This window comes from Lactuca saligna, chromosome 3 (assembly GCF_052625555.1).
Source record: "Lactuca saligna cultivar CGN05327 chromosome 3, ASM5262555v1, whole genome shotgun sequence".
Taxonomy (NCBI): domain Eukaryota; kingdom Viridiplantae; phylum Streptophyta; class Magnoliopsida; order Asterales; family Asteraceae; genus Lactuca; species Lactuca saligna.
Genome location: NC_136419.1, coordinates 214,987,637 through 215,004,289, shown reverse-complemented (window position 1 = coordinate 215,004,289; position 16,653 = coordinate 214,987,637). Strand labels below are relative to the sequence as shown.

The following is a 16,653-nucleotide window of genomic DNA, read 5'->3' as shown; positions in this document are numbered from 1 at the left end:
TGCAGTTATAGCGGTTCAAAATCAAATATCGATCAAGGGCCGATATTCGATATATGGGTTATCGTGGTGGGATATCAGTGAGATATCGATAGTTTTATATTACGTAGCGCCTTTGTAACCTTGTGTTGTATTGGTTGAATACAAGATCATTAAGTAAAACATACACTAATTAGAAAATGTTGGAAGCAAATGTTTGTTAATCCCATAAAAACCCCACCATATATCTACATTTTAACAACAAATGAAGTGATTTAATAAAAGCTTTAGCTATAAACGCTATTTCACCGCTATCCCACCGCAATTTGCCAAATATCGGTCAATATCGTCGATATTTGCGGTACCGCTATTTTGCCAACTACCGATAACCGCTATGACATCCCTATCCCACCGCTATTGACTGCACACACACATACACACACACACTCACACACACACACACACACACACACACACATATATATATATATATATATATATATATATATATATATATATATATATGTGTGTGTGGTTAGGTTCAAATGTAAATGACATTTATTGTGTAAGTGTAACTGTGTAACACAATTCTGACCATTGGATTAATGAAAAATAGAATCATTCTTATACGATTACATTTATTAATAATTTTCTTTTAAGAATTCAAATTTCAAATCCATTTGAAGACTAATATGGACTTTTATTTTAGGCAATAAAATAACTGAATCCGGATTTTAGGATTTTATTTATTTATTTATTTATATTTGTAACAGCCCAAAAACCAGATAAATTTTTTCATTTTTAAAAATAGAAATTACAATCATAATTTATTTCCAAAAATCCAGTACATCATATCATGTCAAATTATCAGAGTATCAATATCAATGAGTGCGGAAAATATTGGAGAGTGAATGTTGCGCCATCAAGCAGGACCATTCCGTTTAGTACCGGGAGTACCTGAAATCACCCAAATAAACTGTAAGCAAAAGCTTAGTGAGTTCCCAAAATACCACATAACATACAACCACATAATACCATGCGACATACATATAATTGTCAAGGGTTACCCACATGGTTTTTACCTGATATGCCATAGGCTACCTGCTAAGGGTGTTCACGGTCCGATTTTTTCGGTTTTTAGGTCAAACCGAAGTCAAACCGTTACTAACGGTTTTTGTCAAGCAAAAACCGAAGCCGAACCGTTGAAAATTTAAAACCGAACCAAACCAAACCGTTACTAACGGTATAATTTCACGGTTTGAGTTTTTTAGATCCATTTTAGTCGAGTCCATTAAAGTAATTTAGTAAAAAAAAACTGCACTATTAAAGGTATTAAGACAGTTATAATTCTACCAAATATTGTTAAAAATACTACAATATTAAAGCTGCCAAAACAAAAAAAAATTATGTCTGTTAAAAAAACTGCAATATTAAAGTTGTCAAGCAAAAAAATTGCCTAATATTGTTAAAAAAAACTACAATAATTAAATATTGTGGGTTTTAAAGTTTATTATTTGTATATAAAAATTTAATATATAATACAACAAAATACAATTATATATTAAAAATTTAATTAATATATATACAAATCCTACGGCCCGATCTGATTTTTATACGGTTTGAAATCTTAAAAACCGTAAGCCAAACCGTTCAATATGGTTTGAAAAGTTTGAAACCGCAAGCCAAACCGTAAAGAAAATACAAACCGTAAAACCAAATCGATGACCGGTTTGGCCGGTTTCACGGTTTCAAATCGAACCGCAAACACCCCTACTACCCCCATGGTCTGATATCCAAGTACCATGAGCTACCCTCATGGTCTTCCATGCCATAAGCTACCCCCATGGTCTTCTTACAAGTGCCACGAACTACCCTCGGGGTCTTTAGACAATTAAATACATAAACAACTGTCAATCCACATGTCAAGTAATGGGCCGACATTGGTGCCTTCGATCAATTGATATAGTGAGAAGACTCACCTCAGACTGCTGATAAATAATAACTGCTTGGCTACCGATTCGGAAATCACACTGTGATTATACAACTTACCCTAGTTAGAATTATGATACAAACCCACTCATGGACCCAAAATCCCTAAGTCCAAATTCTTCAAATAAGGCCTAAAGGCTTTTCTCCTTTAATGGTCCCAACTACCCTTGGTCCAAAATCAATAACGGGCCATAAGGCCCAAAAGGCCCAACTATGCCCCCCTAAGACTTGGAGGTTAAAGATCAAAATACCATCATGAAGGTTAAATATCGATTTATAGGGTTTTGAGGACTTGGAGGTTGGTTAAGAGGCCAACCCTAAAGACTAAATGTGTTTATATAGGGTCTAAATACCAAATATTAGGGTTTTCCTTTAACGGTCGTACGCCCAATGTACAGGGTTCCACACCCCCGCCACAACCTTTGTAGTACGATATGCGTACCCTGAACTATGCCTTGCGTACCACCCTTCGCACCTGTACGGCCCGCGTACTTGCTAGGTACGCCCTGCGTACTCGGACTTCCCTTCAAACCCTACACATTCCAAAACCATAACTTCTTTGATACACATCCGATTCCAACGATCCATATATCCACGAAAAGGTAACGAGAAGCTCTATGATTAAATCAACTCGTACCCTTCATATCATATCCCGATCAAACATCCATTTCCATAGAAGCCCAAGCTGAAAAATTACCGAAATACCCCTTTAACTCCAAAACACAAACCAAATACCCGAATCATCCAATATACATCATTCACCTCCGAATGAGCTCACAAGTAACTTCTTCAAGGATTCTAAACCTACCAATACTCAATCCTTGATCACCACCCTGCAATGAAAACGATCTGAAACAGAGTGTTACAATTGGACTCTTCCAGTCTAAGTTTACTGAATTTTTCTCATTTCTTTAGTATTTTAAACAATTTTTAAAATACTAGGGATTTGACATTAATTATTAGAATTAATCAATATCTAAATTAATATTCATTTACACATTTAAAAATTAATTATATTAATCAATTAAATAATTAATCAAGTCAAAGATTTATCTTCTAATTTATAGGCTTTTATTTAATTATCAAATATATAGGCAAATTTGAATTTGGTAGTTATAATACAGATAATTACCAAATAATAAGCATGCAAAACATATTAGGTAGATAAAATCGAAAAAATTGAGTTTTTCTAGATCTCACGTCGTGAGATATAAAAAAACAATTTTTTTGTTTGTTCGCTTCACTTATGTGCGATTAGATGAAAGACAACCATAGTCTGATGGAAATCGTAGGTTACAACAACAATGCTTTAAGCGGAAAAACAATTAACAATTAATCATATTAGGGCACATGTAACCTAAAGGATCTATGTCTTTCACATAAAGACTACATACTATGAATTATCAAACTACAATAATCATAAAGAAATCAGAATTCATGAAGGAAGATTGCATACCTTTGATTTGTTTTAGTAAACAAATCAAATCCAATTGCTCTTGTAGTCACTTGGAAGCTAGCACCAGAAATCTCGTACTTGTAATGTTTCACACCCAAACCCTAGCAACTATAGAAAACTTTGAGGAGAGAGGAGAATAGGGGAATTTCATCTGGCTTTTGATCCAAAGAGTATGGCCGAATTTTCAAGTGAATGTCTCTATTTATAGCTGAACCAGGAAACCCTAATAACCCTAATTTGAATATAATATTATTATATTAAATTAGGTAATTATCCTACTTCCTATTTATCTCTAAGGGACATTCTAAAAGGAGAATAGGGGAATTTCAGCTGGCTTTTGATCCAAAGAGTATGGCCGAATTTTCAAGTGAATGTCTCTATTTATAGCTGAACCAGGAAACCCTAATAACCCTAATTTGAATATAATATTATTATATTAAATTAGGTAATTATCCTACTTCCTATTTATCTCTAAGGGACATTCTAAAAGCCCTAGAATGGGTCAAAACTGTTCGCCTTATATGGAGGGTTGTAGAATCCCTTTTGTTCAACTATTAAAAAATTACAACTTAGGTCCTTGCACTTTTAATTAATCTAAATTAAACCCAAAATTAATTCTAATTAACTTCTGATTAATTCTTAATTAAATATTACTATTTCAAATTAATATATTATTATCATACCATATAATAAATTCATTTATTGCTATTTATTAATCATATAATAAATCAATAAATTAATCTCTCTCTAAAATTCATCCTATTCAATTATTAGATTTGACGGCAACCCAAAAGGAGTTTGCTAATAATTTCAAGTACATACTAATTCAGTTATTGGTTTAAACACCTAATCTAACAAATGCACGGGTCAACATACCTGAAGATAGCAACACGGGAAAGGGCCAATTGCATGATCAATTTTGGTTACGTGTTTACCTAGCGGTTTTGTAAGGGTATGGGTCGAGATCAAGATTGCTGGACTTCTGACAAATGTAACTCGAAATGGAATCTTGTAAACAAACTCGTCACACAATGGAACGAAATTTACGCAAACTTTGAAAAGCAATGGGCTAGCGGAGAAAGTGAAGCGAGTTGTTGAAAAAAAACGCATGTGACATTCCAAGATGATATGTTATACCTTTTTAAGTTCATTTATGTATGGGAAGTTGTCAAAAGAAGTATTAAGTAGAAAGAGCTTGCAACACATGAAGACACTGTTAATCCGCCAAAAAGAAGCCAAACATCTTCATATTCGAGTTCACAAAAATCTCATCGGATGGTCACATAGACGTTGATTTTAATGATGATAACGACGACATTGAAGAAATACGCATGTCTCCTTGTCCCATGGGAAGGCACAAAGCAAAAGTTTGGGCAAAAGGGAAAAAGAAAAGCGACATCGTCAATTTCATCGGTCGGAACAGAGTGGTCAACTAGATTGGAGGAAATGATGGCACAAATAACACAATTGAATACAACCGTGGAGAAACATATAGCTGAAACCGTCCGACTCATAGAATATTCGTTGTTAATGCAAGACGTGAGACACTCGACCCCGAAGATCGGGGGCGGCTAAAGCGGTGAATACGTCGATTCAAGAAAAATATAATCTAAAACTCAAATGAAATTTCGATCTTATGTTTTTTTTTAGGATTTCTAAAATGTAATTTTTAATTTTAGTATGATTTTTATTTAAAAAGCTCTTATTTTTTTATTGAAATTAAAAAAAAAAAAGTTCATAGGTCACTACATCGTAGTCTATAGGTAAAAACTATAAAAAATATAAAAGTTGATGTGGTGCCTATGTGACATAGTTTTACTATTGACAAAAACATCACCACATTCTTTAGCCTAACAAATATAAATGACATTGGTATCATATTACTATAATTGTACTAATATTTTATAGTTTTTGTCTTATTATGTTATGATTTTTTAGTAATGAGAAATTAAATATCCTCCTACCATTTGTTCTTACTTTTCCTCCTACCATATCAAATGTTGACATATCAAATGTTGACATGTATCATTTTTAATTAGACATTTAATGAAATTAATAATCATTTAATCTACTTGTCAACATTTGCTATGATAGGAGGAAAAATAGAAAGAAATGGTAGGAGGATATTTAATTTCTCTTTAGTAATATAATATTAAACGAAAATTTTGAACCAAGACTTCTACGACCATACCATTCTTACACCCCAATGTCATCATTACCGATAGTTACCAAAAGTTAATGAATATCCCTAACTCAAATGTTAAAAGTTGAAGAAGTCATGATAAAAAAAAATAAATAAATACACAAACCATTAATTTTAAGAAAACTTCATATTTAACTAGAAATTTAAAAAGAACTCGATCTTTCCTAATAATCTATTAATAGACATGTAGATATCCTTCCGAATTTAAAAAATGTGACGTGTATAACAATCCTATACAAATTGAACAAACTATCTTTTAACACGTTTTTATAAGAAACTCGAGGGAATTGTATTACATGAATGAAGAGAAGTTTTATCCAAAAAGAGTTTGGGATAAAAAAAAAAGTACACCAAAATTTTGAAAGCTGATTATATTAAACGAAACCTATTTGGATTATGACACTAAATATTTAGGGATAGTGCCGAGATATGGGGGCAAGATAGATTATAAATACCAATCATGACTTCGATAAAGCACTGGTAGTGTTTGTTTTTTGTCTGCAGATCTGCGAGACGTCTTCTGTCTGCGCCGCGTAGACCACGGGCAGACATTAGTCTTCGCAGACTGTTTGTTTTTTTGAAGACTGCAGACCTAAAAATGTCTGCGCGCCCTCTTTTTGGCGCAGATGTGGACCAGAGTCTTCTAACATTTTCAGACATCTTCTAGCTTAAAAAAACATATATATCTTTATTTTTTTAAGTTTTTTTTTTAATTTATATTTTTTCCAACTTTATTAATGATAAACAATATGAAAAAAAAATTACAAAACTTAAAAAAAAACATTTGACGATACAAACATGATATTTTTAACAAATTTATAAATAAAAATTTATTATAATAATAGTCGTTGAAGTTGTTTATATAAATATGAAAAAAAATCATAATATATTCTTATATTTTTTTGCCAAAATTTTGTAAAACTTTATTTAATAGAGTATCATCAATTTCTCGAGAAAATATTTATCGTACGTTTTTAATAGATTTATTTGAAAAAATCGAAGTTTATTTCCATCTATTTATGTATCAAATTCTTTGATCACTAATTATAATGTTTAGTTATAACTTTGCAATCAAAGTTGTTGGTTTTTATCAAATATGTATATGAATTAATACCATTTTTATTTTTATTTTTTATATAATAATACATAAAAATTGATCTAGATTCGTTATATATTTATAACTAGGTTTAAACCCGTGGAAATCCACGGGTGATAAATTGAAATATAATTATAGTTTTTAATTTGTAACAAAAAAAAGATATGAAAGTTTAGAAAAAATGAAGAATAGTGATATTAGCATTAATATGAATAAGTCAAATACAATAAAGTTGTAAAAATTAATTAATTAATATGATAGATGAAGTACGATACAAGAAAAGTAAATAAAAGATGGTAGAAAAGTAAATAAAAGATGGTAGAAAAGCATTGTTTATAAATTCCCAAAAACTTCCTTATAAACGACATTGGAAGTTTTATTTGTGAGACTACCATCCTTATCTAAAATTAACAATTTTAATCCGTCCCTACTTTGGACTCTAGATAAAGCAACATACAATTGGCCATGTGAAAACACGGGATGTTTGAGAAACAAACCAACCTTGGATAATGACTGTCCCTGACTCTTATTAATGTTCATTGCAAAACATACAGCCAATGGAAACTGTCTTCTTCGAAATTTGAATGGAATTTTCTTTTCTGATGGAGTTAGAGACATTCTTGGAATAAAAGTGTGGTTTCCAATATTAGTTCCAGATATGATACGTGCCTCAATAACACGTTTGCCCAATGAAATCACCTGGCGTCTTGTTCCATTACACAAGCCGTTTTTCTGATCAATATTTCTCAGCAACATAACTGGAACACCGATTTTTAAAACTAACTTATGGTTTGGTAAACCCGATACTTTCAGACCATTTAAAACATCAGGTGAATATAAATTTGCATCAAATTGATCATGGAGAAATTCAGATTGGCATATACTATCTGAACTTAAGTATTCAACCTCATCTCCTGGAAATTTCAATAGCAAACGATCGTTTATTTCTTGAACCACTTCGTTCTTTGGAGCAAGTATTGCTTTTTCTTGAAAATAGCTTGTATTGTTGTACTTTTCCAAAATCGAAGGATATACAAACTCGATTAATGAACCTATAGGATCATGTGCATCATTAATGAGAATATCATCTGGAATATCAATAACCGTTTCTCCATCGTTGATACCACCAAGTTTGCCTTCTCCTATATCCAACAACCAATTTGCAAAATCTCCGATTTTTTCTATATCAGATTGATCCCTTCCAACACTTAGTCTCATGTTTTTTTGTTAATTTATGGATCTTGCAATGTTGCCATAAATATGAAGAACTTAACGAAGCATTAACAATGTTTTGTCTACTTCGCATTTTTCTTATACAAATTGATTGATTGATTGATTTGTCTTAATTGTTAATTGCGATATATGAAATACTTATCAAGTTAGGGGCAATATGGTCATTTTGAAGTAAAAGAAGCCTTGGTTATTAAATGAATCATACGAAGGATCTGTTATTTGATTTGGAATTGGGGCGAATAATCGAACCATTTGGAGTTGCGAATTTGATTTTGAAAAGCCAATCAGTTGGGTTCGCATATAAAACAAATAAGTTTTGATTTTGGATTAGCAATTGGGTTAATTGGTTGGTTTATTGATTGAGGGACGATTCGTGAAGAAAAATGCGAAGTCAAGAAGGACTGTGAAATGTGATTTGTTCAATATTGTAGTCAAATGCAGTTCACGTGTAAAAGCAAAAATGTTCGCATTTGGTAATACAAATCAAAAATGGGTTTCGCATATGAGGTTGTATGGATTGGGGTTAAAGATACGAAGGTGATTATGGTTAATATTCATTTCGTATTTGGTGAGACAAACAACTCAAATGCGAATGAACTAAAAAAAAAAAAATGACTGGAACATGCGAAGAAAGAGGGTGAATGAAGAATGTGAATTTTACAGTAGAATGCGAATTGGGGAAGAAAGCTAAGAATTTCGCATTTTTCTTATACAAATTGATTGATTGATTGATTTGTCTTAATTGTTAATTGCGATATATGAAATACTTATCAAGTTAGGGGCAATATGGTCATTTTGAAGTAAAAGAAGCCTTGGTTATTAAATGAATCATACGAAGGATCTGTTATTTGATTTTGGAATTGGGGCGAATAATCGAACGATTTGGAGTTGCGAATTTGATTTTGAAAAGCCAATCAGTTGGGTTCGCATATGAAAACAGATAAGTTTTGATTTTCGATTAGCAATTGGGTTATTGATTGAGGGACGATTCGTGAAGAAAAATGCGAAGTCAAGAAGGACTGTGAAATGTGATTTGTTCAATATTGGAGTCAAATGCAGTTCACGTGTAAAAGCAAAAATGTTCGCATTTGGTAATACAAATCAAAATTGGGTTTCGCATATGAGGTTGTATGGATTGGGGTTAAAGATACGAAGGTGATTATGGTTAATATTCATTTCGTATTTGGTGAGACAAACAACTCAAATGCGAATGAACTAAAAAAAAAATGACTGGAACATGCGAAGAAAGAGGGTGAATAAAGAATGTGAATTTTACAGTAGAATGCGAATTGGGGAAGAAAGCTAAGAATTTCGCATTTTTCTTATACAAATTGATTGATTGATTGATTTGTCTTAATTGTTAATTGCGATATATGAAATACTTATCAAGTTAGGGGCAATATGGTCATTTTGAAGTAAAAGAAGCCTTGGTTATTAAATGAATCATACGAAGGATCTGTTATTTGATTTTGGAATTGGGGCGAATAATCGAACGATTTGGAGTTGCGAATTTGATTTTGAAAAGCCAATCAGTTGGGTTCGCATATGAAAACAGATAAGTTTTGATTTTCGATTAGCAATTGGGTTAATTGGGTTATTGATTGAGGGACGATTCGTGAAGAAAAATGCGAAGTCAAGAAGGACTGTGAAATGTGATTTGTTCAATATTGGAGTCAAATGCAGTTCACGTGTTATTATGTGTTTAAGTTGATTAGGGGTAAATAAGTTAGTTAATTACAGAGATAGTGTAAATACAGAAGTATATTTAGGTAAAATAAAGTGGTATGTCAAATAAATTGATATGTAAAATGAAACATATAAGTAACTGCATAATTACACATATGAATGTAATTCTTCAAGATTTTGTGGGAATAAAGCAATGTAGTTTAAAATAAGTTGTAGGAAAAACAAAATAACATGGCAAACCAAATTATAGGACTACAAAAAAACCCAATGGTCCGAATGTACTTTCAAGAAACAAAAATGACAACCATGAAATCCCAAAAAAAAACATTCAAAACCAAGAAAGATAAAAACGTAAACGGCTTAGGAGTCTATGATGCGAAATCAAAATTAAACACGAAGTAAGATTGTTTGTCGAAGTAAAATGCATTTACTTTTCTTTCTTGGGTACCAAAAGAGGAGTTGGTTGTTCATCTGGTGGTGACAGTCTAGGATTTTTAGAAGTAGAAAAATTCTCCATTTCATCAATATCTATGCATGTAGCAAGGTTTCTTTTCAACTCAATTGGTGTAGAAATGAATTTTATAGGACTTGTTGCAGTTGACTTGTCCCTAGCACATGGAGTTAAATTTTCACCGGTCTGTGAAAAAGAATCCTAAAAAAATATTTAGTTAGTTGTTATAAATTAAAACAAAATATTTGAGAAATATATTTTAAAAACTAAAACCTTGAGAAATTTATTGTTTAGATTATAAAAAAATTCGCCAAAAAGAAAGTAAATTGCCATTTTACTAATAATGTATAAAGAAAACATATATTTGTTCTAATTACCTACCTGTCTGTATTCTTAAAGTATTTGTGAGAAAAATGATTTTGATTATTATTAAAGTATTTGTGAGAAAACTGATGATTTTAAAACTTGAATAGAAAACTACTGATATCTACTTTTCACATGATGTTAACATAACATTAAGATCATTTTTTTTATAAAATATAACACGTGTTTCCCTTTTTTTACACTAAAGAATCAATGTTTTTTGTACTTGTGAACATGATTATGCGATTTTTATCTTTTACACTAAAGAATCGATGTTTTTTTACTTGTAAACATATGTATCAAAAACTTTTCTCTTATACATAACAGGGAAAAAAACAAAATATAAAACTGATGAAACAGAAAAGGTAAAGAACAGTGTAGTTTTGCTGACCTGATGATGAATATGTCACCTCTGAAATGTAACCTAACGATGAATATGTGATCTCTGAAATCGTATTGAATAAATCACGTTAACAGGAATCGTATTGACTTTTCAAGTTGTATTGAAATATATCATCTATGCGTAAACTGATTGCTTGATTTTTAGGTATTGACACTATATGGAATTTAAATTGATTAGCTGATAATGGAATTTAAATTGATTAGCTGATTTTTTGGGATGGATATTGCATATTCGACAGAAATCAATTTTAAATTTCCTGATTTACTTCTTGATTTACATATTTACTTATTTACTTATTATTTACTTATTCATAATTCATGTTTGCTGATGTAGAAAATGTTTTCGAACAGAAGGGCAAAGTGGGAACTTCACTTATAATATATGAGCGGGAAAACGTAAGGTGGAGAGGCTAAGGGACTGCCAAGTGGCGTTTTCAGTACTGTTTTATTAGTAGAGAAGATAAAGTCGTAAAAATATATAAAAAACTCGCTTTGAAGTTTTAAAAAATCAGTTTATTTAGATTTCAGTTTATTTTAATAGCCCGCAGATGTTAAAAAAACAAACAGTCTTCTTTTTTCAGACTGCAGACGTTTGGTCTACCTCTTCTACTGCAGAGGTCTACAGATGTGGTCCGCAGACTGCAGACATTTTGCCTCAGAAAAAACAAACAACACCTTACAGTCGTAACTTCTATTCCAACAATGGGTGCAACTAGGGGCTTTCTAATCGCAGCAATGCTCGCCATGTCAGTAGCCGGATTTCCATCATTCGCCGGAGCTCGATTGCTGTCACCGGTGTCGGCTCCTTCAAGCAATGGTAAACATTCATATTCTTTCTCTGTTTTCGCTTGATAATCATATCTTTTAATGATTGGATCATCGTGTTGTTGTGTATATCTGGATCTGATTTAAGCTCTGTTTCCATGATTCATGTTGTGGTGGAATCGATTTGTTTTTGGCTAATTATAACATCATCATCGATCATTATTATTTAGGTCCATCGTTTTCAATCGATGAAGAGAGCAAATCGATCAAGCAAGAACACACCGAAGTGGAAGAAGAGAAAATCATGGGTGTCATAGTACCACTATTATATTGGGGAGCAGCACAACAAAGTCAAACTGATGTTTTGGAATCATCTGCACCATTGATACAAGCTTCGTCTTTCTCATGGAAAAGAGTTTTGGTTTTAGGTTTGGTTTTGTTTTATGGGTTTTAGGAGATTTATGAATTGATTGATTTTTTTTTTTTACTTCAATTTTATAAGAACTTTCCACGAATTTTTGAAAGTTGTTTTGTTGATTGTTACTTTGTAGGTGTGTGTGTAATCGAAATTTCTAATGGGTTTTATAGTTTAATGTTAGGCTTAATTATATAGTGAGCAAAACTTGCATGGACATTGTAAAAGCAATATTGTTATTATATAACTAAGCAAAAATTGTTAAATGGTTTAATAGGGGTGATTCTAAATTTAGTTTTCTATCCAATATAAAATAAATGTTTTTAAACATCAACAAAAAAATAATATATAAATTGGATTTTTTAAAGTTTACTTTTATGAGCGGAAATGACATGTTAGCTTTACAATGTTTTTGGAATTGGTCTAATCAGTCCATAAATTATTTTTGTTGTTTTATGGGGCATATAATGGGTTTTGTCGGGATTAAATAATCACTTTTGACAAAACGAAAATGAATTATAATAAACAAATAAGCGATTAGACCAATTAAATGTGGCATAAGAGGTAAACGGGATACCCCTTTCGTTTTGTGAAAAGTGACAAATTAATATAGATATATAGAAAGATTTAAAAAATGTGTTATATATGGATCCAATCAAAACGACTTTTCCTTAATTTGTTGATGGTTTCTCGATCCATTTAGTTACAACATGCAAAATGAGTTGATATTTTGGATGAATTGTTACACAAGAAAACTTATAGTACCCATTTGAGACCCAACAATGAAATTTTCAATAGCTATTACACAAGAAAAAACGAGTAAAAGTACGAGACTTTGTTCTTCATTATATGACATTATATATTAATCCCTTAATTAATCAAAAGCATCAAACGCTTGGAAACAACCACAAGATTGTTAAACTTTCAATCAACAAAAGCACACTTAAACACTATTTCATTACACTTTTATTGAGACTTAATCATTCAATATCACATAATTACTTTTAAAAATGTATAACTATAAACTTGTTACAACTTCAAGCAACAAAAACACGTTCAAACAATATCTTCAAAATTATGCTCAAACCATTTAATTAAATTTAATATCATCGTGTAAATGGAAACATGGTCGACAAAATTAATAATGAATAGAAAAAAAAAAGATTAGACATGAGTTCGTGCATAATTACAGTTTTGAACAAAATAAAATAGGTAACGTGCCATGGATTTTGGCATTTTGCAACATTTTTTTTTTCATCTGTTAAAAAATTGATAACAAGTTCTCTAGTTCTTTGTCTGATATTTTCTGTTGTGTAAAACATACTTAACAACTTCATAAAAGGATACTACAATACCCACTGATGGGCCTGCACGTGCAACACGTGGCCCAACTCCCATGAATAGTCCCTTCATTCCTCCATCTCTGTTCCATTCCATCACACTTGTGGTTAATTGATATATTAGAGGAAAATATTATAAATTTTGATATATTAAATATATTGTTTCTTGATAAAAGTTAAAGTAGCCACTATGGACATTTTTGAAAACGTAGGTGTTTTTTCTAGAAAAATAAAAATTGGTGTTGAAGATGCTTACCTCCATATTTCAATCAATGTTTGCCTTGTGGTCATTTTCATCGCTCGTATTTGATCTTTCTGAAATTGACAACAAAAACATATTTTTACCATAATACCCCTAAAACCAATTTACATTTTAAATCAAACTTGTTGGCATTTAATATACATTTTCATCATAAATTTTTAGAGACTACCTCTATTTGACGCCGGGTTTTGGCAACGTCTAAAGGACATGTACATGCGCCAGCAAGGCATCCTGCAACAAACCCACCACAAAAATTTGCACCAACAACAGTCACAGGACTTGACACGTCACCTGCTGACATGGCAAATATTTGTCTCCTCACCTGTAACAAAAACACAAGAGATAATGGTTTCATTTAACTTTCAACTAAAATGGGATTAACTTTATTTTGTAAGTCTCACAGGTTCAAGAGTAGCCCAACAAATTGCAGAAAATGGAACATCACGTGCTAATTGGGCCCCAAGCCCAGTCCACAAGAATCTAAACTTACGTAATGCTGCCAAATTGATAAAAAAAAAATATATATATATGTATATATTTATATATAAACATATAAATATAATACACACATAGAGATGATGTGAGAAACAAATTTTTTAACCAAACATCGGCAAATTTACTATTATGCCACCACCTCCATACACACACATATCCACTTACAGCTTCCAAGGGTACCCGTGGTTCTGTTTGTGGATATTACCCCATCGAGTGTTTTCAACACGCCTGGAGGCTTTTTACCATGACGGGTATCTTTAAACGCCTATCACATCACAAATTTCAATTATTTACTAAAATAAATATTTAAAATTTATTAATTATGTATATATACTTATATTACCTGCATACGGGTTCTTGCAAGTTCAATAGGATAACAAGTAATACAAGCAAGTGAACGAGCAACAGAACCCGCAACTAGTGGGACATAAGGAGTCATGCTTGCTACATTTTGTGATGAATATTCTTCCATAAAATTGCACAAAATGTCATAACAAGGTAAGTAGATGCCCACCTGCCAACAATCATTGTCACAAATTATTATATAAATAAATAAAAACCCTAAGTCCAAATCTCATAAAAAACACTGTAGTTTAAGTTTTTTTTTTTTTTTTTTTACCAAAAGAAACCCAAAGTATCGTGTTTTTTATGAAATTTCGACAAAAAAAAAAAAGCATAGACTTGAATTAGTAAATAAAATGTAATGACTTACTGTGGGGACAGATAATGCTAAACTTGCAGTTGTACCCCTCCAAAGTCTGCCAAATCCTTCCTGCCGAAATCAACTCCAATTTCAGAAAATATAATTATTTTTTTATAGAGAAAAAAAAAATGTGTGAAATTTGCTGACCTGGCGTATAACTTTGTAGAAGACATCTAGAGTGCCTTTATATGGAGAACATGATGGTTCACCAAGAATTGATCGGTAGCATGAAGGAAAACATCTTGTATCTGGTAACATCTGGAGAATAACTGAAGTTGTAAAAAATCAACACAAATGGGTAATGGAAAAATCCCATGGACAGATTTTGATTTTCCACCATAGATTCCTTTGCATTTAATGTCTTACACAAAAAAGAGAAGAAAAGTTTGCATATTTTAATGGGTTTATTTTTTAATTTTAATTCAGCGAAAGAGGTCGACCACAACACAATAGATCCACATCAAAAAGACGACATATAACAAGAGATTCCTATTACAAGTAAAAACAAACCATGAAAACATGAAAGATTAGCGCACCGTATTAGTACCGAAGGAGCATGTGTGGCTAAGATTCTGAAAAGGAACACCAGCAGCCTGAGCTTGCAACCTTGTCTGTAAAATTTAAGGACACATAAAACCATGAATTTGGCCTGCAATTTCAAAATGAAGGTGCTTGGTAGCATCCATTATACATGATTCCTTCAAAAAAAAAAAAAAATACAGAAACCCCAACGAATTGCAGGGAAATCTAAAAAATAGTACCTTGGCGACATCGAGGGGGTTGACTATGATGGCGGACAAAAACGCGGCCCCGGCTGCTGATAACGCCCTTTCCGAGAAACCCATATTGAAATTCGAAGGAGAAGCCATCGAATTCGTTTGAATTGACGAAGAATTTTGAAAATTAATCTCACTTGATGATGATGATGATGCACTCATCGACGCCGACAACCGCTGCCTCGGAGACGAGCTCGCCGTTCCCGAATTATTACTTTCAATCGTACATACGGAGATGGTATAAGATTGTTAAACACCGTTGAATTGAGTTGTTTTACGAAGGTTGCAGGAAATCGCGAGGATTTGGTTTGCTTTGCTGCCTAATATGAGTCCTATTACGTGTTCGACGAAATGCCCAATGGAGAAATTGGTTGGGACTTGGGGATTGTAGGGTGTCTTCTCGTTTTGCATGGAGGAAGTGTGTGATTCGTGGCGTGGAACAAAGGCCCCAAGACATCCAAACAGGAGGGAGGTGGCACGGTGGCCTGCAGCTACGCATTCATTAATTTTATACAACTTGTTTAATATTTGTTTCAAATAAACTCAAAGTAAACCAAAAACAAAACCAAAACAAACTTTAAAATTAATTCTTCACTATTTGGTTTGCATGATCAAATCGAGTGAAAAACCAAATATATATTATTAATTATTTAATTATATCTAATGATAAAAGTATTTATCATATATTAATTTATATTAATATTATATTAAAAAAAACTAAAAAGAAGCAATTTTTCTTTACATTTTTTTTTCCTAAAAGTTTGGCCAAATTTAAGAAAAATCCGGTTAGCATTCCTTGAAATTTGACGCTATAAAAGGTATCTTTCAATATTCTCAAAGTTTCACTATTATCACCACTATGTTCATATATGTGAGCTTTGATGATACATCTTTATCTCGCCTCCATCTTTTTTTCTCTCAATCTCTATGAAAGACCACCAAATCTGTTTAGATTTGGTCCACCACCACCTCTACCAACCATAGATGTATGTCTTCAACCTCCAAAATCCTTTGTTTTCATCAGATCTGAAACACTTCAGTC

At 32.0% G+C, this 16,653-nt stretch overlaps 2 protein-coding genes across 2 annotated transcripts; both read right to left on the bottom strand.

Moving 5' to 3' along the window:
* Positions 1–1,355: 1,355 nt before the first annotated feature.
* LOC145036365 (uncharacterized) lies at positions 1,356–7,938 on the bottom strand. Its single transcript, XM_078984812.1, has 2 exons — positions 7,222–7,938; positions 1,356–1,361 (listed from the first exon to the last, which is right to left on the bottom strand). Exons 1-2 carry the CDS (start codon positions 7,936–7,938, stop codon positions 1,356–1,358), a joined length of 723 nt encoding a protein of 240 aa, XP_078840938.1.
* Positions 7,939–13,124: 5,186 nt separating this feature from the next.
* Positions 13,125–16,112, bottom strand: LOC145037802 (mitochondrial carrier protein MTM1-like). Its single transcript, XM_078986527.1, has 10 exons — positions 15,597–16,112; positions 15,372–15,446; positions 14,983–15,093; positions 14,845–14,904; positions 14,476–14,646; positions 14,298–14,397; positions 14,039–14,133; positions 13,807–13,959; positions 13,632–13,690; positions 13,125–13,458 (listed from the first exon to the last, which is right to left on the bottom strand). The coding sequence occupies exons 1-10, from the start codon at positions 15,771–15,773 to the stop codon at positions 13,320–13,322; spliced, it is 1,140 nt and encodes a 379-aa protein (XP_078842653.1). The 5' UTR covers positions 15,774–16,112; the 3' UTR covers positions 13,125–13,319.
* Positions 16,113–16,653: the final 541 nt, after the last annotated feature.

Excerpts from the sequence above, each read along its gene's own strand:
- LOC145037802 (XM_078986527.1), bottom strand. The coding sequence starts at position 15,773 with ATGAGTGCATCATCATCATCATCAAGTGAGATTAATTTTCAAAATTCT. Across the intron at positions 15,447-15,596 it reads ACCCCCTCGATGTCGCCAAG|ACAAGGTTGCAAGCTCAGGC; the intron begins GTACTATTTTTT and ends TAAATTTTACAG. Across the intron at positions 14,398-14,475 it reads TTGCAAGAACCCGTATGCAG|GCGTTTAAAGATACCCGTCA; the intron begins GTAATATAAGTA and ends GTGATGTGATAG.
- LOC145036365 (XM_078984812.1), bottom strand. The coding sequence starts at position 7,938 with ATGAGACTAAGTGTTGGAAGGGATCAATCTGATATAGAAAAAATCGGA.